The sequence below is a fragment of the Asparagus officinalis genome, chromosome 8 (genome assembly GCF_001876935.1).
Source record: "Asparagus officinalis chromosome 8, Aspof.V1, whole genome shotgun sequence".
NCBI classification, from domain to species: domain Eukaryota; kingdom Viridiplantae; phylum Streptophyta; class Magnoliopsida; order Asparagales; family Asparagaceae; genus Asparagus; species Asparagus officinalis.
The window spans coordinates 1,214,616-1,235,206 of NC_033801.1; the positions used below are offsets into that span (position 1 = coordinate 1,214,616).

The 20,591-nt window shown below is 39.1% G+C and overlaps 3 protein-coding genes across 5 annotated transcripts; 2 read left to right on the forward strand and 1 right to left on the reverse strand.

The window, feature by feature from the left end:
• On the forward strand, nt 1,808–12,901 carry LOC109820619 (probable polyamine transporter At1g31830). 2 transcript variants are annotated; one of them, XM_020386793.1, is made up of 3 exons: nt 1,808–2,032; nt 9,536–11,019; nt 12,445–12,901. In XM_020386793.1, exons 1-2 carry the CDS (start codon nt 1,961–1,963, stop codon nt 10,997–10,999), a joined length of 1,536 nt encoding a protein of 511 aa, XP_020242382.1. In that variant the 5' UTR covers nt 1,808–1,960; the 3' UTR covers nt 11,000–11,019; nt 12,445–12,901. The 2 variants fall into 2 exon arrangements, with proteins under 2 accessions (XP_020242382.1, XP_020242383.1); XM_020386794.1 differs by lacking the exon at nt 1,808–2,032 and adding an exon at nt 9,081–9,410.
• LOC109820622 lies at nt 6,654–7,856 on the reverse strand. The gene is made up of 2 exons (XM_020386798.1): nt 7,542–7,856; nt 6,654–7,462 (listed from the first exon to the last, which is right to left on the reverse strand). The coding sequence occupies exons 1-2, from the start codon at nt 7,779–7,781 to the stop codon at nt 7,259–7,261; spliced, it is 444 nt and encodes a 147-aa protein (XP_020242387.1). The 5' UTR covers nt 7,782–7,856; the 3' UTR covers nt 6,654–7,258.
• On the forward strand, nt 14,989–20,582 carry LOC109820621 (STE20-like serine/threonine-protein kinase). Of its 2 annotated transcripts, none has more exons than XM_020386796.1 (13): nt 14,989–15,564; nt 15,634–15,928; nt 16,268–16,326; nt 16,521–16,655; nt 17,065–17,113; nt 17,227–17,279; nt 17,761–18,169; nt 18,256–18,439; nt 19,102–19,148; nt 19,250–19,295; nt 19,510–19,558; nt 19,667–19,795; nt 19,988–20,582. In XM_020386796.1, the coding sequence occupies exons 2-13, from the start codon at nt 15,734–15,736 to the stop codon at nt 20,109–20,111; spliced, it is 1,479 nt and encodes a 492-aa protein (XP_020242385.1). In that variant the 5' UTR covers nt 14,989–15,564; nt 15,634–15,733; the 3' UTR covers nt 20,112–20,582. The 2 variants fall into 2 exon arrangements, with proteins under 2 accessions (XP_020242385.1, XP_020242384.1); XM_020386795.1 differs by having other exon boundaries at nt 14,989–15,469; nt 15,627–15,928.

The window sequence follows — 20,591 nt, forward strand, 5'->3', positions numbered from 1 at the left end:
GTCATCATCAAGCTAATGTCAAAATGTGAATGTACTAAATTAAAGTATTATGGCTGTATCATTTGAGATATTCACACACAGAACAGGAACATTATGCTAAGTCATTGAAATAAAGCTATGGTTACTGTTCAGTGTTTAGTATGAAATAATGAACTCTCCTTGAATCGGTACCTTGAGCCTAACTCAATCGATGGATGCTATTGACATCTCTTTGAGAAAAATGCTTACCGATTTGTAGAGTTTCAAAATGACTAGCTTTATAATGTGCACTTGTTCAGTTCTGGTACTTTTTTCATGACTTTTCTTTTGGTCCCCGGGACTAATGATTCACTTCTTAAAACTATGTATAGTGACACTAATCAATCTCCCAACAAATTTGAGCAACCAAACAAACTAATCAATCCTCAACTTCCTACAAAAGTACACGCATGTTCTTTTCAATAACAAACAGTTGAGTAGTTAAAGTTAGCTGCACCCGAGAGTACTAGAAAGCTGCTACTTTTTATATACTCAGAACTCCTTCCTCCGCAAAATGTCACTGCTAGTTCTCTTTAAAAAAAAAAGCAATGAGTTCAGGTCCATCTCCAGTGAGCCCCCTCCTCCTCATCGCCACCCTCGGATTGTTCCTCTACGGTCCTGATCTAGTGAAGCTGTCATCACTCGTCTCGGAGAAGGAAGATGCTACAGTCTCGCCGCTCTTTGTAATTCCTCTCATTCTGCTTCTCATGGTGCATTTCGTGAGTGAATTCATTGTGATCCCACTCGGGCTGCTGCTCGTGGTGTTTCTGCTGAGAAATATCCTCATCGGTCCGTTGATACTGATGTTGGGGATTCATTTTCTGATCAAGAGCTACTCGGTAAAATTCAGTAAGTATGTTCATAATCAGGTGCAGCCGCAGGAGTCTGAAGGCGACGGAGAGGGGATCGGATTCGGGTTTTTTATGTTCATGTTGCTGTTTGTTGTAGTGTATAATTTGTTCGGTGAGAGTGAAGGATATGGATGGGTCTCTCTGGTACTCGTATTTAGCTTTGTTGCCTTCTTCAAATTGCTCTAATATGAGTTCTCTTAACAAAAATTGTGCATGTTTGCTCCTGTACTGTGAAGTCACGAGAAATGGAGAATCTGATTGATCAGTTTTTTTTCTGTGCCGAGATTTCAGGATGTAATTGAAGAAGTTCAGGAGAATCCAAGTATCTTTTTGAAATCTAAAACGGACAAATTAATGTTTTAAGAAGCAGAAGCGCATGCCAGATAACTAGATCCTTTTATGAACGGACGCATAAGCTTCAAAGCATGAGGCACAAGCCTCGTGAGTTGCAAAAAAAAAAAAATTAAATTTACAAATCTATACCAATATAAACATACAATATTGCGGCATAATAGTTTACAAATAGGTATATTTAGATGCCCGTTATAACTCCCGAAAAATAGTAAAAAAAAAATCCAAGTCTTTTTAATGCACATATAAAAAAGCAACCTAAAATCAGAATTAGAGAACAAGTTGAATAAGTAGAAAGACATTCATTGAGAGCACATCAAACAGGGAAACATTATGATACAGTAGTTTAGCTTTTTAATTTGCAAGAGGAGAAGAAGGGAAAATACTTTTATTACGTTCTCTCATCTTGTTGGAGCTCAAAAGAGGAGCGCTCTATGGGGGCGCGCGAAAGGAAAAAATTCATTTTGTTTTCTTAATTTAGCAAAATCTAAATTTCCTGGGCTGAAAATTCAAAGTTTAGGGTTGACACGTGGATGAATTTGGTTGGGGAATGCCAGATAAAGACAAGTACGGTACTTACATTGACCTAGCATTATGCTCCTCTTCTCGCACCGAATTCAGATCACACCGTGCTCCATTTTTTAGCTTAAAAAATAGAAAGAAAAAAAAAATACATTTCTCGCTTCTTCTCATTTTCAAGTCAAAGAAGCGGTAGCAGGAATCTGACCCAGATCTGAGAGATGGAGACGGAGAAGAAAGGATATGAAGCCGAAGAGAAGAAGGATTCCCCGAGCAAAGCGGGAGAAAATGAGGTATAAATCTGTCTCTCTTGATTTAGTTTTCTCTTCAATTTAGAGATATTTTGGGTTTTTAATCGAGATTTGCTATCAGATTCATGGGTTGATACAATGGAGCAAACGATGTTGAACTAATGAGAGCAAACAAATTTTTTTTTTTTTGGTAATTTATTGAGTGGGTTACCCTTTTTCTGTTGATGCTTGATGGTGAAACTACTAAGAAAAAAAATAAAACCTTTTGCTGTTTCGGAGCTAGATGACATCTTCCCTGTCTTACTTCTTCTATAGAATTGTTTGAGCATCGCTCAAACATTTGTTAGTCTGTAGATTCGAGAGGCATACTGTAGCTGAGATCCAAAAATGGTTGGGGGGAAAATGTAGTTTATGTATCGTATTTTAATACAAAAGCATCGTCTGAACTTGAATCTAGAAGTTCCGATACGCTATAACCCACACCGAACATTTAGTAGGATGACAAAAATAAAATTGGAGTCTATCGTTAAGTTGCCACCCCAATGCATTACATGGGGACCAAATTCTAGCGACATTCTCAGATACTTCTGCAATACAAAAGTTGCATGCTCACAGGAGACGGATAAAATAGTTGTGCAGGTCAAGGAGCTTCAGAAATGGTTCCTACATTTGTTAGTTATGTGATCATCAAGTTGAGAAAACTTAGTTGCATAGAGGAGAAAAGGCGAGTGACAAGGGATAGGAGGTCTAGGTGTCAAAGTCTTGGAAGGATTTGAAGCTAGAAAATTTTGGTATTGAGTGGTGAACTGGTGATACGTAGACTATTAATTCGTAGAAAACTTGGGAGCCAATGGTGTGTAGAGACTACATGTGTGTGTTTTGTTACGGTACACACCAACATTAACGCCTCGGACAGAGACGTAATACACAAAATAAAAACACAATATTCAACACAGTACTCACAGATATACGTGGTTCACTCCTTTGGAGCTACTCCACGGTGCAACGACGACGTTAAATTCTTTTATATCCCAAAAGAATAGATCAAAGAGAACACACTCTCTTGATCCGATACACTCCAAGAACTCTCACAATCTCTCTCTGTTTTCTCTCTTACTCTTCTATGAGAGGAGTTGTTTCTAGGTTGAGTTTTTCTTAAGGGTGTGTTTGGATTTCAATGGGGTTAAGAGAAGTTAAGGGAAACTAGGTGAGAGAATGGAAGGGAAGGAAAGAGAGTTCCTTTCCCCTTGGTCACACCCTAATTTGGGGGATAACAAATTTTATACTATTAGGGGGTGAACCAAGGGGAACTAGGATGAATAACTTCACCTCCTAAATGTTCCCAAACAAGATGAATGGTTCCCCTAACTTCCTTTCACCCTTATTCTCCTCAATCCAAACAAGCCCTAAGGGTGTGTTTGGATTTCAATGGGGTTAAGGGAAGTTAAGGAAAACTAGGTGAGGGAAGGGAATGGAGTTCCCTTCCCCTTGGTTACACCCCAATTTAGAGGGTAATAAATTTTATACTATTAAGGGATGAACTAAGGGGAACTAGGGTGAATAACTTCACCTTCTAAATGTTCCCAAACAAGGTGAATGGTTTCCCTAACTTCCCTTCACCCTTATTCCCCTCAATCCAAACAAGCCTTAAGAGTTTAGGGTCCTATTTATAGTATTTGAAAAACACTATACACTAATAAAATATTATTAGTGGGACCCGTCACTAATAATATTTTATTAGCGGGACTCGGTGGGACCCACCATCTTTTTTATTTTTCTCAAAAAACAGAAACTTTCGGGGCCTAACTGTCCTTTGTCAACAAAGAACGGCTGACAATCTCCCACTTAAAAATTTGATTGAGTATCAATCATATCTTCACATCATTCTTGATTGCATCATCCAGATGTTTTATATCTTTGGCGTCTTGCACGGCCCTCAACATTTTCAACGGAGGCCATATGAGGCTGCACACAGTCTCACCTTCTCGAGTGGAACTGGCTTAGTCAGCATATCGGTCAGATTGTATCTCGTATTAATCTTCACAAGCTTAAACTCGTTCCTGCTTTGCCATCTCCATATGGCATGGTGCTTCACGTCAACATGCTTGGTCCGAGTATGAAATGCGTCGTTCTCTGATAATTGAATGACACTCTGACTGTCGCAGTGGATGAAGTATTTCTCAAAGCTTACTCCAAGCTCGAGAAGAAAAGCCTTCAACCATAGCAACTCCTTTGCTGTCTCTGCTGCAGACACGTACTCGGCTTCGGTTGTCGATAAAGTCACAGTATCCTGTAACTTAGATCTCCAACTTATCGCTCCACTACCCAAGATGAAGATGTAGCCGTTCGTACTCCTTCTCGAGTCTATGTCCCCGGCGTAGTCTGCATCACAAAAGCCCTCTACCTGCAAATCTGCTCCGTCATACTCAAGACAACGGTCGGACGAGCTTTTCAAGTAGCGTATAAGCCACTTGATCGCACCCCAGTGTTGTTTCCCTGAATTGCTCATGAAGCGGCTCACAACTCACACTCCTTATGCAATATCCGGCCTCGTGCACACCATCGCATACATCAAACTCCCGACGACAGATGCATATGGTATGTTGGTCATGAACTCATGCTCTTCAGCAGTCTCTGGTGCTTGGGTCTTCGATAGCTTGAAATGGCTTGCAAACGGTGAGCCCACCGGTTTAGCTTTTTTCATGCCAAACTTTTCAAGAATCTTTTCAATGTAGGCATTCTGATACAACCTCAGCCTTCGTGCTGATTTGTCTCTGATGATCCTCATCCCCAGAATCTGGTTTGCTGAACCCAAATCCTTCATCTTGAAGCACTCTGAGAGACGCCCCTTGAGTTCTTCAATGCAGGTCAAGTCGGGTCCTGCAATCAACATGTCATCAACATAAATCAAGAGTATCACATAGGATTCGTCATATCTCTTGATGAAGCAACAATGGTCTGTGTCACATTTGAGAAAACCGTTCTCCTCCATAAAGTTCTCGAACTTCATATATCACTGTCGCGGAGCTTGCTTCAGGCCATACAATCTCTTGCGCAGATGACACACGAGACCCTCCCTGCCTCGTTCTTCGAAGCCCGCTGGTTGATACATATAGATCTCTTCCTCCAAATCTTCATGAAGGAATGTTGTCTTCACATCTCGGACTGTCACAATGCTCAGCACACTCCGGATCGTCGTCAACTTAACGACGGGAGCAAAAACGTCAGAATAGTCTATCACTATTTTCTGCTCATAGCCCTTCACTACAAGCCTCGCCTTGTAACGTCACCGTCCATCGGCTTCATCCTTGACCCGATAAATCCACCAATTGTGAAGAGCATATCTCCCTCTTAGAAGCTTTACGAGCTCCCAAATCCCATTCTTCATCAAGGACTTCATTTCCTCCTCTATGGCAGACTCCCACTCGCCCCGAGCTTTGCTGGTCTGTTGTACCTCCTCATAGCTCTCTGGCTCACCACTGTCAGTCAGGAGAAGATAATTCATGGTAGAAAGGTACCTCTCTGGTACCCTCGAATTTCTTGGAGCTTTGTGAATTACGATCGGTAGTTCTGCTGGATTCTGCTGTTGTGCATCCCGTACGTTCTCTTGGTCTCCGTCTTCTATGCTGATTGGTATCTCATAGTCGTCCTCACTGTCAGCAATATCTGGAAAAAGAGGGGGAGATAGCTGACTCCCACTCACCTTTTTGGTCTTGTACATCGCATTTTCATGGAACACGACGTCACGACTGCGCACCACCTTGCGCGCATCGTGATCCCAAAAACGGTACTCATACTCATCTCCTTCATAGCCGATGAAAGAGAACTTTTTTGACTTTGGATCAAGCTTTGACCGGTCTGCAGGATTGGTCATGACATAGGCGTCACAATCAAATACTCGTAAGTGCTCTAGCTTCAGCTTCTTTCCGGTCCAAGCCTCTTCAAGTATCCCATAATTGAGAGCCGCGGATAGCCCGCGGTTGATCAAGTATTGCAGCAGTATTGACAGCTTCGACCCAAAAGCTCTTGGACAATCCGGAGTGGATCCTCATACTTCTGACGCGCTCCAAGATAGTACGATTCATACACTCCGTCACTCCGTTGTGTTGAGGTGTGTCTGAGACGGTCTTCAGTCTCCTAATCCCATAGGACGAGCATAAGTTCTCGAACTCCTGACTGTAATATTCGCCTCCATTATCAGACTTTAAGCACTTCAGCTTATTACCTATTTCGTTCTCCACACAGGTAAGCCACTTCTTGAAGACAATGAAAACATCTGACTTGTGCTTCAAGAAGAACACCCGTAATTTTCTAGTAGCATCATCAATAAAAGTGACAAAGTAAAGAGAATTTCCAACAGATGGGACTTACGTAGGTCCCCACACGTCGGTGTGTACCAACTCTAATTTCTGCAGTTTCAGAGCCGGTCCGGTCGTGTTGAAACTCACTTTTTTTTGTTTTCCTATGATGCAGTCCTCACAAAAAGTCAGATCGATCTTGTTTAGATCCGGAAGCCTCTCTCCTGCGGTCATTATCTGCATCCCCTTCTCGCTCATGTGGCCAAGTCGTCGATGCCAAGTCATGCAGTCGGCAGATGATGATGATGATGCTTATCCTGCGGCAAGCAAGTGGTCCATCTTCCCGTTGGCGATGTAGAGAGGCCCATCGCGTTTGCCGTATGTCACCACCATGGCACCTTTGGACACCTTCCAGCTTCTCTGCTCGAATGATACTCTGTAACCGGAATCAGTTAGTTACCCGACTGATATAAGATTTCGCCTGAGATCCGCTACATGTCGAATGTCATTCAGCATCAAGGTGGTCCCGCCCTTCATCTTGAGGGTACAATTTTCCTTCCCAGAAACCTTGCAAGGTTGATCGTTGTCAAGATAGACTGTCCCTAAGTCCTTCACGAACGATGAAAGCAGCTTTTGTTATGAGGTTGCATGAAAAGATACGCCAGAGTCGATGACCCATGCATCGCTTTTGTCTTCGAGGGATAGGAGAAGCGCATCCGAATCCGTCTTGTGCATGAGATTGGTTGCACCATCAGCCCGATCATCCCCTGCTGATACTGGAACAGAAACTCTGCAGTCCCGTACAAAGTGATCCTTCTTTCCGCATCTGAAGCACTTCCCTTCACTGTAACCATTCGGGTTTGGCTCTTTAGACTTCTCTCTGGATTTTGATTGGTCTCGTTGTCCCCTACCCTTCTTCTGCGCACGTCCTCATGTCTCGACATGCAGAGTACTCCTACTGCTAGAGGCCTCAGCTCCTGAGACTTTGTGACGAGATTCTTTCATCCAGAATTGCCCCAATCATCGTATCGAGCTTCATCTTGTCATTGCCATTGGCGTTGCTCACTGTCATCACTATATTCTCCCATAAATCTGGCAGACAAGAAAGTAACAGAAGAGCTTGGATCTCATTGTCGAACTTGAGATCTACTGCAGCAAGCTGTTGCACAACAGCCTGAAATTCGTTCAAGAAGTTCGACACGCGAGCAAACTTACTGCATTTTCAGATTGAATAGCTTCTTCATCAGGTATACCTTATTTGAAGCAGACGGCTTCTCATACAGCGCCTCCAAGGCCTCCATCAACTCCTTGGTGGTGGTCGCATGCGAGACGTTGTAAGTCACATGCTGGTGAAGGTTGAGTCTGATGATGACAAGTGCTTTACAGTCGAGCACCTTCCACTTATCATCCTCCATCTTGTCAGGTTTCCCCGCCTCTCGTTGGAGGGGTAGGAAGAGATCCTTCTGGTACAAATAGTCTTCTATTTGCATCATCCAATACCTAAAATTTTGGTCGCCGAACTTCTCAATTCGAAATCTGTTGTCTTCAACTGTAGATCCTATTACGAAATATTACGTCTTTCACGAAATGTATTTGTGAATAATACCGTATTTGTGAATAGTATTGTACACTTGAATAGTGTCGTACATGTGAATAGTGTCCAATGCCTTAAAAGAGTAAATAATAATCTAACTTATTTTCTGATGTGAAGGATCCACTTTCAGTGACAGCCACAGAGCATACGATAAGCAGATATATATACTCTAAGTCAGGCTCTGATACCAGTTGTTACAGTACACACCAACAATAACACCTCGGACGGAGACGTAATACACAAAATAAAGGCACAATATTCAACACAGTACTCACAGATATACGTGGTTCACTTCTTCGGAGCTACTCCACGGTGCAACGATGACGCCAAATTCTTTTATATCCCAAAAGAATAGATTAAAGAGAACACTCTCTCTTGATTAGATACACTCTAAGAACTCTCACAATCTCTCTCTGTTTTCTCTCTTACTCTTCTATGAGAGGAGTTGTTTCTGGGATGAGTTTTCCTTAAGAGTTTAAGGCCCTATTTATAGTATTTGGGAAACACTATGCACTAATAAAATATTATTAGTGGGACTCGCCACTAATAATATTTTATTAGCGGGACCCGGTGGGACCCACCACCTTTTTTATTTTTCTCAAAAAACGGCAACTTTCGGTGCCTAACTGTCCTTTGTCAACAAAGAACGGCTGACATGTTTGACATTATAGTTGTGGCAAATAGGGCACTATGAATGAGACATGTTTTTTGCATTTGCTATTCTCCCTCATCCGATTGAAAAAGAAGGCTCATTAAAAAATTAACCAGATTATTATTTTCGTTCTACTGTTTGACAGCAAGACTTAGACCTGCAAATGAACCATTGGCATTGGTTCTTGTGTCGATTGGATAGAAGTGGACTGTCATGTGCTTTATAAAGTAACTGCCTATTAAATCTCATATTACTATCAACAAAGCGCTGCACAAATTCGAAATGTAAAATTTTTTAGAAGTCCAAGAATATACTGATTTCAACGGAAGTAGCTGGATGAGATGGTGATAATGATAGGCTTGTCAGCTATCTGAGGCTAAATGTCTCATGCTATAGTCTTTTGTCCAATGATGCAATTGCGATAAGGCTTATCAGCTATCTGAGGCTAAATGTCTCATGCTATAGCTGGATGAGATGGTGATAATGATAGGCTTGTCAGCTATCTGAGGCTAAATGTCTCATGCTATAGTCTTTTGTCCAATGATGCAATTGCGAAAAGGATGTCCATTCAGTATGGTGTTTTCCTTGATTTATCATAGACCAGGAGCAGTGGGCTGCGGGTTGTTTTGATTGAGGAAGGTCATTTGCATTATTGGAGCCCTAATAGAGCTAGCTTCCCTGTAAGAATTTAATGGATAAGACTATGACATCTTATGAATTAGTGTGTTTATTTTTATAAGGATCCATCCTCATGCTCATTCTAAGACAGTTGCCTCTATTAGCTTCAGTAGCTTGTTGAGGTTGGGGGTTCAACCCTCAGCTTCTGAGCCTGGTGTCAAAATTTCTCCTTCAGTTCTTCTCTAGTTGTTCCTTGAGGTAAGTTCTTTTCTAGCGTTTATGGAGTTAAAGGTGTTGATGTTTCAGCTTCACTGCAGAATATCTTTACTAATGTTTCCATTTTTAAATAGATGAAACCAAACTAAATTTATATGCTGATGCAGAAACTTTGGAGCTCTCGAAAGATTCAACCACTTTCAATTTCCATGGGCCAAAAAGGTGGCCTGGAGTACCAGGAAATTAGCAAGGAAGCCCCTAAAGCTAGTAAACTCCATAGAGTTTCAATAATCCCCCTGATCTTCTTAATCTTTTATGAAGTTTCTGGTGGGCCCTTTGGAGTAGAAGACAGTGTTCGAGCTGCTGGTCCATTCTTAGCCATCGTTGGCTTTATAGTATTCCCATTCCTATGGTGCATTCCAGAAGCTCTTATTACTGCTGAATTGGCAACAATGTTTCCGGAGGATGGTGGTTATGTCGTTTGGGTCTCTTCTGCGTTGGGTCCTTACTGGGGTTTTCTGCAAGGATGGATGAAATGGCTCAGTGGAGTTATAGATAATGCTCTATATCCAGTTCTATTTCTAGACTATCTCAAATCAGGGATTCCGGCTTTAAGTGAAGGGATACCGAGGGCTTTGGCGGCTTTAGCTCTGACAATAGCGCTAACTTATATGAACTATAGAGGCTTAACTATAGTTGGTTGGACAGCTGTTTGCCTTGGAGTCTTCTCGATGCTTCCATTTGTTGTTATGGGATTTGTTGCTATTCCGAGCCTACATCCCTCAAGATGGTTTGTACTTGTTAATCCAAGAACTATCAATTGGAGCTTGTACGTGAACACTCTCTTTTGGAATTATAATAATTATGATTCAATCAGTACACTGGCAGGAGAAGTCGACAACCCAAGAAAAACCCTACCGAAAGCACTCTTTTATGGATTGATCTTGGTTGTTACGGGGTGTTTGTGTCCTCTTATAATTGGCACTGGGGCTCTTCCGCTTGATAGAGAGCGATGGACTGATGGTTATTATTCGGATATTGCAAAAATTATTGGTGGTGTTTGGTTGAGATGCTGGGTTCAGGGTGCTTCAGCATTGTCCAATATGGGGATGTTTGTCACAGAGATGAGTACTGACTCCTATCAACTTCTTGGAATGGCAGAGCGAGGAATGCTTCCAGAAGTCTTTGCCAAGAGGTCTAGGTATGGAACTCCTCTTTTGGGGATCTTGCTCTCCGCCTCTGGTGTGCTTTTTCTGTCTTGGATGAGCTTTCAAGAGATTCTTGCTGCTGATAATTTCCTCTACTGCATTGGAATGCTTCTGGAATTTCTAGCCTTTATCAAGTTAAGAATGAAGTACCCAATGGCTTCTCGTCCTTACAAGATTCCTTTGGGAACCGTTGGTGCAATTTTGATGCTTACACCTCCTACCACATTGATATGTGTCCTTATAGCTTTTGCATCTTTCAAAGTCATGCTTTTAAGCTTGGGTGGCATACTGATCGGATGTGCATTGCAACCCTGCCTAAAGTTTGCGGAGAAGAAGAGTTGGATGAGATTTTCAACAAGTCCTGACCTCCCTGATTTTGAAACAGATGAACAGGAGAATGATGGTGAAGCTCTAATACACTGAGTTATGTCCAACAAGGAATGGTAATTCCTGTATTGTCCAAAACATGTTATACATTATTAACACGAGATTGCCATAGAAATATAATCATGGATTTCCTGTTTACAAGTCTTCTGCATGAGGCTTTTTGTTTTCTCCTTTTCTTTTGCTTGGGTACAACTTCAGCTTTTAAATATACTTACTAACCCAGAAGTAGACTCTTATTCCTATTTAAAAATGAACCTTAAATTGATTATACTGGCAATTATTGATTGTTTTTTCCTTTTGAAAATGTGTGCTCCCTTAGATTTATTCAGTGTGCAAGTAAAAAGAATATGGTAATAGTTAACAGAGAAGATGATGGTCCCAAATAGAACTAAATGGAAGAATAGGTTTCATGTAGCCAATCCCAAAACTTTGGCATAAAGGCTTTGTAGTAGTTGTTGTTGTAAACTCTTACTTCTATTTAAAAATGAACATTAACTCGATTATAGCGACAATTCGTGATTTTTCCCCCCTGGGATGCCTGCTCTCTTAGATTTATCCAGTGTGTGGTGTGCATTGATGACGAAAGACTTTGAATTCAGTCTTTCTCGTGCCTTCGCTTCCTTTCAGCAAGAAAATATTCCACCATATGGGAACGTGATACATGAGATACAATGTATCACTCGTCCAAACAATATTGTACTCAGAAAAGCTTCTATGTTGCACCATCACTCTGAAAATCTTTTTTACTCTTTCCAGAATCAACTTGAAGCCATCCGTTTAGAGATGTGTGGATATACTTAACTTTTCTTGACTTGGTTGCAAAATGCAAAGTGCTTAATATTTAATATTCTTTGGATCCTTGATGCAGATATTATTTCTTATTCTCATTTCAAGTGTTCATGGATTATGTAATTTCGACATAGAATTTCAAGTAGGAAATGTTTGGATTGAACTTTCATGTGAACTGCCATAAATAAATCATCTGAGCATGAAGGTGTAATTTTCTATTTGTTGACTTTGACTGTGAATTGGACTATAGGTGTCTTTCACCTTGGCACCTATGCTGTTTCAGTCATAGGTTATTCATATTGCTTCTTTGGATGAGAATTGAGGTATTCCAGGTTTGATGCTTTCTTAGTTTTAAGTCTCAAAGGCATCATCTTTTAAGTATATTTAATTTGCTGGTTATTAACCATGTGATTATGCCACAATTTCACACTATTTCTTGGTTGTCTTATTACGCTAAGTTGGACTAGTGTCATTTCAGTATTTTCATATTATTTCCATAGTGATGTATATCTTCTAGTTAACAAGAATCATGTTCTCATGCGCAACTTCTTCAAAAAAAATCATTTTGTGTAGTCAAAGTTGGTTTAGGCTCGATGACAAAATGGGTGAACAAATAGGTTTTGATTCAGATTGAGGTAGCTATGATTGTTCTCTGATGTGTTGCTAATCTTAATCTTTATTCCATGTTGCAGTTGTCAAGTTTGTACTGTCAAAAGCAGTTTCTTGTTGATCTTTACACAATAAGTTATCTTCCTGGTGTGCGGCTCTTGCAGATGGTATGAGAGAAATACATGGAAGTGTTGAGCTTCACGATGGCACAGTTTCTTTTTCCAGACTCGAGTAGGCCCGCTAATTAGGAAAACTAAATGGTTTCCTAACCCACTCCAGTAATTTGCCTATCAGGGTCTAGCTTGAAACCAGGTCCAATGATCTCCAAATTGGGCTCGAAATTTGTCGCCTCACCAATATGTGTTATATATGTTTTACAATTTAGATAGGTTTTGAGATGGGTGAAAATTTACATCTGTAAGTTTTTATTATTATTCCCAAATTTGACCTATGTGTACCAATCAAATTATTGTCAAACAAACATGGTTTGTCATTATTTTTAGTTGATTTAGTAAATCTTATTGAGTTGAATTTAAAAGATTACCGAATGTACGTCTCACTTGGTATAAGATCTTTACAGTTTAATAGGCCTCAACGTGTTCAAGAAAATCTTTCCAATCACAGAACTTATTCGAGAAGCTCTGCTCCTACCGTCAGAGACCATGAACTGCTGGCCTGCAAAGACAAAGTAAATTTACCCTATTGTGTCTGACCTCCAAATCATCAGGCAAGCTTTTGGATATATGCGATATGCTATATATGAGACAAATGTTTCATTCTATATGTTGGAGGCTAACACATGTTTGTAGTTTTTGGAAAACTGGTTTAAGTATCTCTCTGACAAACACAATAGAGATTGCAAGTTGAGGATTTTGTTTCTGGTCAGTATCTTCTAACCCTATATTCACATGAAGATGGATAAAATAAATAGAACAAATTTTTTTGAACTGCATATACATTTCTTGTTCATAAAATGTGTTAAAAGCATGCTGTTTCTTGAAATATCAATCTTATGACTTGTTTCAGCCATGTTATTCTTCTTCCTTTAATAACAGTTCTGTCGATACTTTGGAGCAGGTTATGAAGCTGGAAGCAAAGCCTCTAAAGAATACTCCACCCTTTTCTCTCAGCAAAGGTAAAAAGGGCCATTAAGAAGCTAGCATCATTTGAAAAGGACATAGAAGTGAAAGTCTAATCATATCTTTGGATTCTATTTGTGCTGATGTGAAACTAGAAATGCCGTCCTTGACCATGATCATTTCCTCGCCCAAAAAATAAAAATAAATAAATAAAATGACAAAGATGATGCTGAAAGAAGATTTGTTTTATGATTGTAAGATTGGGCAACTTGTGGTAACATGAAAATCCCTTTGGTCTGCAAGGCCCATTTTTGGTGGAACGTGATATATCGACATCAGAATACTAAGATTTCTTCTCTTCAAAGTTGTACCTCTATGCTATCATTTTCGGCTGCAGACCTGCCACTTGCTCCGATAATAGTTATTCTTCGGTCATTTCTTCCATCATCATAAGTACATTAATGGGCGTTTTGGTTATTTACAGGTATAACTACAACTAAAGCTACAAATTGTTGGTTTCTTTTGTAACTAGAGTTATATTGATTTGGTTACCTTTTAAACTAAACAGTCCCTAATTGTATGATTATGCAAATTATTATACTAAGGTGTCATTCTCATGAGGTTCTTAGAAGTTTCCTACGATGATTAACGCTCTGTGTATTTGTCAGGTCAGCACCAAACTGGGAAGAGCAGTGTTTGTTTGCAGTCGGCAGCTGTGGCCGGCCTGTTGCTGTGCCGGACTTGCAACCTGCCATGATCAATACATAATGAATTTAAACACAGACATTTATAGCTGTGGATGGGATGGGTAATCCAATATTATGGTCAGAGATATCACAATTGCACTTGAAAATAGTTTGCTGCGTCCTTATTGATCTATTTTTCATGTCCTCTTTCGAACCTAAGTATCGAAATTTTGAAATTTTACTTGATTTTAATAGAGTGATTTTCTTCTATTGTCATTTTTTGTGATAGCTGTAATGTGTTCCATCCAGTTCGTAAGAAATTTCTGGTTTCATTCATTTGAAAGTGGAGCAAAGCTAAGGAAATGTTTGATACTAACTTATGTGTTTAGCTTCTGGTCTTGTAATTTGAAATTCCATGGTGAAATTATGAAGTACATAAAATCACAGTTCACTTATTTCTGGACTTCTGTTGCGTAGTTAAAACTGAACAGCAATTGGACGTAGAGGCTCAAAACACATGAAAAGAATGTCGATGCCTATGAAAGACCCTCTTTAAGTATTAAACTTCAGCCTGAGGTTTTTTATTTTATTTATTCCACATTTGAATGAAAATGCAAGTTATCCAATAATCTTAAACATAAAAATCCGTTTTATGTTTAAAATAGAACTGTTATAACACACTCAATAAATTTTTCTGAAAGTAATTAGACACACGTGAGGGGCTTTTATGTAAAACTTCCATCCTACCCCAACATATAAATAAGCGACCGACGGACTCCAACTTTTTAATTTTATAAATTAAAAATACGAAAATGGAGGCAATTGAAGGTCTCTTTCATGGCTTTCGTGATCTCAGGTAACAGAGACCTCTCCCTTTAATTCTTAGCCAATTATAAGTTGCAACCGAATCTAAAATTTTCTAATAATAATAATAATCTCTCATGGATCTCCCCCAAAATTTTTTGACCATAAAAGAATTCGCTACTACTTCCCCCATTTCAAACCTAAATAGTTGGAAAGGAAGAGACAAAAGCGTAGTACTAGAATCTATACAGATGCTTGTGAGAAGATCCGTTGATATAATCATATTATAATGCAACTTAGTTCAATAATTAATTGGGTCATTACATCATTAAAGTGGAATTATAGTTTTCTTCCACTCAAGCCTTGAAAGTTAGGGTTTTGGTGGCCTGTTGCATTTGATTCTTCTGCTGGTGCCGATTAAATTGGTGTTTTTCGATAGTGGTTCAGTTGAATTTCTTTTTTCTTGGATTGGATTGGAGTTGGGAGATTAGCTCAAATCTGGCAGCTCAGTTTCTCTATTGGAAGAATAGAGTTACTTGGTATAAAGATTTATAGAAATTTTTTTGATAGAACTTTGTTTTGGTAGTTATTGATAATACCCGATTCGTTATTTTCCCATGGGTACAGTTAGAAGATGATTGGGTGTTTTGAATAGGAATTGAAACGAGGAGAATTGTTATTTTCCCATGGGTACAGTTAGAAGATGATTGGGTGTTTTGAATAGGAATTGAAACGAGGAGAATTTAGCTGGCATTTATTTGCAAGGCCAAAATCAGTGAAGGGGGGATATAGAGAGAGCTTTTATGGAGATGGAAGGGGGTAGAAGTTTCTCTGAATTGCTTAGGAATTCTAGTGAAGAGATGTTTCTGAAGACTGTGATGGAGAATCCTATTGGGATCTCGGCGCCAAGTATGGAGATGCTAGGGTTCAGGAACATCACACAGAGCTTTCGTGGAGATAGTGAGGAACTATTCAATAGCTGGTTGATGAATGGAGAGGCAAGAAACTGATGCTTTTGCCCTTATTTCCTTTTCTTTATTCCCCCATCTTCTCTCTATTAATTTGATCTTCAACAGAAAGATGGTAAGATCTGTTTATTTAATGGAACTATAATATCACGTATAGCATGCAGCTACTCCCTAATTTTCCACCGCCTTTTATGTAAGAAAGTATTGTTACTCTCTATTTTACTGTTTAGCGTGACGATGTTATTTGCAACTGAGTCCTATCTGAATCCTGTCTTTGAGAGTAAAAACCCAAAGTATCTGAAAGTTTGTTAATGAGTTGGTTGGTTGTGTAGCTTTTTTAATGCCCACTTGTTTCACTGTTCCATTCAGATACCTGGCTACAGTTCTGCCAATTCTGCTCAGTGCCATCGTACTCGGCAAGCATCTAGGTGAGTGCAATCATGCCCATACTGTAGATAAATTCGTTAATACCAAAAACCACTTGTTTTTTGATACCAAAAACCACTTGTTTTTTTATGATGTCATGTATAGAAGCTAATGCCACATGTTCTAGTGGGCTGAATATGTTTTGGTTTGCGAAGTTGTCACATCCTTTACTTAAATGTTGTGTTTACATTTGCAGATTATCTACAGAACTTGCTTCAAGCCAGCAAAATGGGGTTGCATTTCAAAAGAGAAATAGCAATGAGAACTTATTTCAGCAAAGTTTAAGCAGGCAGGAGGAACCCTCAAACAACTCCACTCCACGTTCTCTTTGGTGATTAGTGATTGCAATATTACCTCAGATTTAAAAGAACTGCATCAATAGCTGTGCTTTCTAATCCACACTGATGGCAATGTTTTTGTTCTTGATTTTATTTAAGTATTCATGAAGAAACAAATGTTGTTTACATACTTGTTTTTTTTTTATACAATGTGTGGGAGTTTCATTACATTATAGAGTTGTGAAGATACTGGCAATACTTTCATAAAGATATAGGTGGATCACCAAAAATGCCATTTGCTATACTTATATCTGGGTGTGTTTGAATTATTGTTTGATAAATATAATTTCTGTGAATAGCGAAGAAAAACATTCATTATGATTTGGATCTCAATGTCTGTTGTGATTTTTAACTTCAAAAAGGTTGCTTCCAGTGATTAATATCTCTTTCTCACACTATCAGGAACGCAGCAGAGAAAGGAATGGAAGCTAGTAACTTATATTTGGCCAAGGTTAGGAATTTTTTTAAAAAAATTGCAAGAAAAATACGGTTAAAGTAAGGGTTGATTTTTTTTACTCTTGTAGAAAGATATCTGAGTTATTATGCCTTGTGCACTTCATGCAGGCATGGTTTCATAGCTCTCAACCAATGACTAGGAGCAGATCCTCAGAACTAAGGTAATGTGCTCTTATTTATATGGTATCCTCGTAAAGAAAAGGATTCCATATTTAGTTACAGGCTTTGATTATGTTATTTCTTGAACCTGTGCTGATATTTTCTATGTACATAACTTAATTAATTGGGGTATGAAGGTTGAAAACAAGGGTACAGGGATTAGAATTCTGAAACAGAAATTTGAATCTTTGCTCCTCTAATATGTACGTGTGTCCCGGAATATTCTATCAAGTTGATACAGTTGTTAACCAGGTCCTGTTGTTCAAGGAGTTACACCTTAGTCATACAAAGTTTATTACTAATTATCGAGTCTTAACTTATCATCAGACTATTCAGCTGCTTATCCTGTGCTCCACAGGTTTAACCAGCAATGACCATGACTATTTATGTGAAAAGAAATTGATCTCACATATTACATTTTTCCGGATTTGTCACTTTGTACATGTCTTTACTTGAAAAAGAATCCTAAATATTTATCTGCAGGAGGAGATATGCTGCGATGCAAAATTTTCAGACACCAACAATCCCAGAAGTTCCGTACATTCCAGTACAAGAACTAAATGGAGTGAATCAAGGATTTAATCACACAATTAATTTCAATGATGTCTCAGGGGCTGAGACGGCCAATCAGCTACAGTCATTTATGTCTCCGTCCAATTCATCCACATCAGCATTCAACACTCATCCAGTTGCAAATGTAGATAACGTTTCTTCTGTGGTAAACATGCTCAAATGCGCTTTAGAACAAAAGAAGCTTGGTAACCAAGAGAACAAAGAAACCCTAGAAGGAAGTTCTTTTAGCTTTTATAATTCTCAAGAAATTCCAGTGAATATAAGCGCCGATCAAAATGGAGTGAATCAGACTCTTGAGCCACCCAGAACTTTTCATGGGGTATTTCCTGTGCAATTTCAAGATCTGCTGAGATGGCAACCTTCTAAAGGTCTTTGGAACTAAATTTGAAATGATTTGATATTCAGGTAAACCAAATCCAACCGGGAGCAATGTCTCAAGAACCTTCACAAAGTGAATCATCGGCTGTTGCGCCTGCACTCTCAACTGGTTGTGATAACGCCATCAACTCAGGACAAACATTTTCTGTTTGTGAGAGTACAAGGAAAAACATTAGCAATGGAAATTCAGCTCATGCATCAAAGGCCAAAGGTTTGTCCATTCTTTATGATTTTCTGAAAGCGTAAAACTGGCATTTTCCTTTCCAAGTAATGCTGTCAATAATTCCTTCCAATAGTTTTAGTTTTTATCTGTGGTTACATCATGTGTCCTTCCCATACTATAGTAAAGGTCATGTTCTCAGTACTTTTGTTCTTGGATATGCTTTTCTCGGACTCTAAACTATCCTGTAGATGATGAATTTTTGGCCCTTTTTTGTATGGTATTGACTCTTGGTGCATATATATCATGCCATTTTTGAGTTTTTGTACCCCTAAGCCTTGGAGGAAGCCTATTATGTTCTGCATAGTAACATTTCATTAGTGTGTGCTATTTTAATACTCTTCAGAACCCCATTTTTTCTTTCTCATTCTTGTTTTAATATTCAAATATGATCCGAATATTGTTCATCTACATGGAGAAGAGCTTTTATCAGTTCAGAAGTCTTAGTAGATAGTTCGGTGCGTGAAGAGGTTGGAGCTACACTTGTATGCTATCAGTTACATTTTGCAGTAGATCGATTTCTGATTTAAACTTGTTTTTTGTGATATGTACCAGCTTATTCCTTCATTTCATTTTTTATGAAGAAAGCTTAACTTTGTATACCTTGCTTTTTTGTGGATTTTGATGTTCCATGTTATCCTTTTCTGGTGCAGAATACAGGGAAAGAATTTTGGAAAACAATTTAAAGGATGATAGGAAGGTAACATATACTTTGATATTAGAGATCATTTTCCATATACATAGATAAGAATGAGATGAAGATTCTAGCTTGCTAATCAGTTTTATATTTTATTTCTTTAGAAACGAAATATAGTTCGGATGGGCTCTGTTTCATCATGTGGTTCAGGTTAGTTCCATGTTCCTTGTGTCATGTAATCGTCGCTTCAATTTCCCGACACGAAGAATTTGGAGTAAAGGCTTTGATCTTGTGTAAACCATACTATTTAAGTGCCGGTCAAAATTATCTGGTTATTAGTCATGAAATCTGTATTGCTGAGTTATTTTTCAGTGACAGTATATAGTGCTTAAAAAATATTCTAACTAGAAAAGGGTGTATGCAGTGGATAAAGGAGACCCCACAAAGAAACGCAGGGTGGAGCGCTCACGCAAGTACGTGTTCTTCAACCTGAATCCTGTTGAGAATTTTTGAGTGCATTCGGATCTGTATTGACACTAAAATAACTCCTATTGATGTCAATTTTGATCGCTTGGTCTCAGGATGCAAGAAGCGAAGGAAAGAAGTTCGACGCCAACTCTACCATCAGACATGCAATCAGTACTCAAGCGCTGCGAAACTCTCGAGAAGGAAGTTCGATCGCTCAAACTGAATTTGTCTTTCATGAATAGGCAAGCCCACATCTTCCACTATTAATTGGATAACATGGAACTTTTATCTAAGTTTGATTCTGCCCTGTTCTTCTCCAAGTTTACCTCTCTATCCTCGTGGCTGTTGTCGAGGCTCCCGTGTGTCAAGCTCTCTGCTCTTGTAATAGGATCATTCCCTGAAAAGCGATAACTGATGAATACTGCAATTTTCAGGAAGGATTCAGAACAGACCAAACAAATCGAAGAGCTGCAGAAGCAAACTGAGGATTTGTCCGATGAAAAGGAACGCCTTTTGGAAGAGATTGAGAGGATCATATCTGAAACTGGAAATATGTGAGAGGCTCATTTTGTAAGTTCAAGCTTCTGCCTCTCTTCACTCTCCTTCCCGATCGACTTAGAAAATATATGTAATCTCATTTTGCGAACTTTTTAATTTAACTTAGAGGTAAAAATTCATTAACCTCTGAAGCTTATTAGTTCAAGTTGGTGAACTGTACAACATGCTCATACTTTGCTTGTAAAAAGTGTTGATTTAATTCTCAAGAATGCGCGGCTGTGAAGAGCGGATACCCAATGTTGCGACGATAACAACAGTAATGATTGATTAATTTGCAAAATGCAAAAGTTCATATTTGATTAATTTGCAAAATCTTGCATAAGGGTGAAAAAAAGACACATAAGCTAAAAACAAGGACCAACTTTATAAATAAATATTAAAAAAAAACTACAACACGGATTTCTTCTTCCTCGGCGAAGTCCTCCTCCCCCTAACCTCATCGGCCTCCACCGGCTCATCGGACCCCGGCTTCTTGCTCCG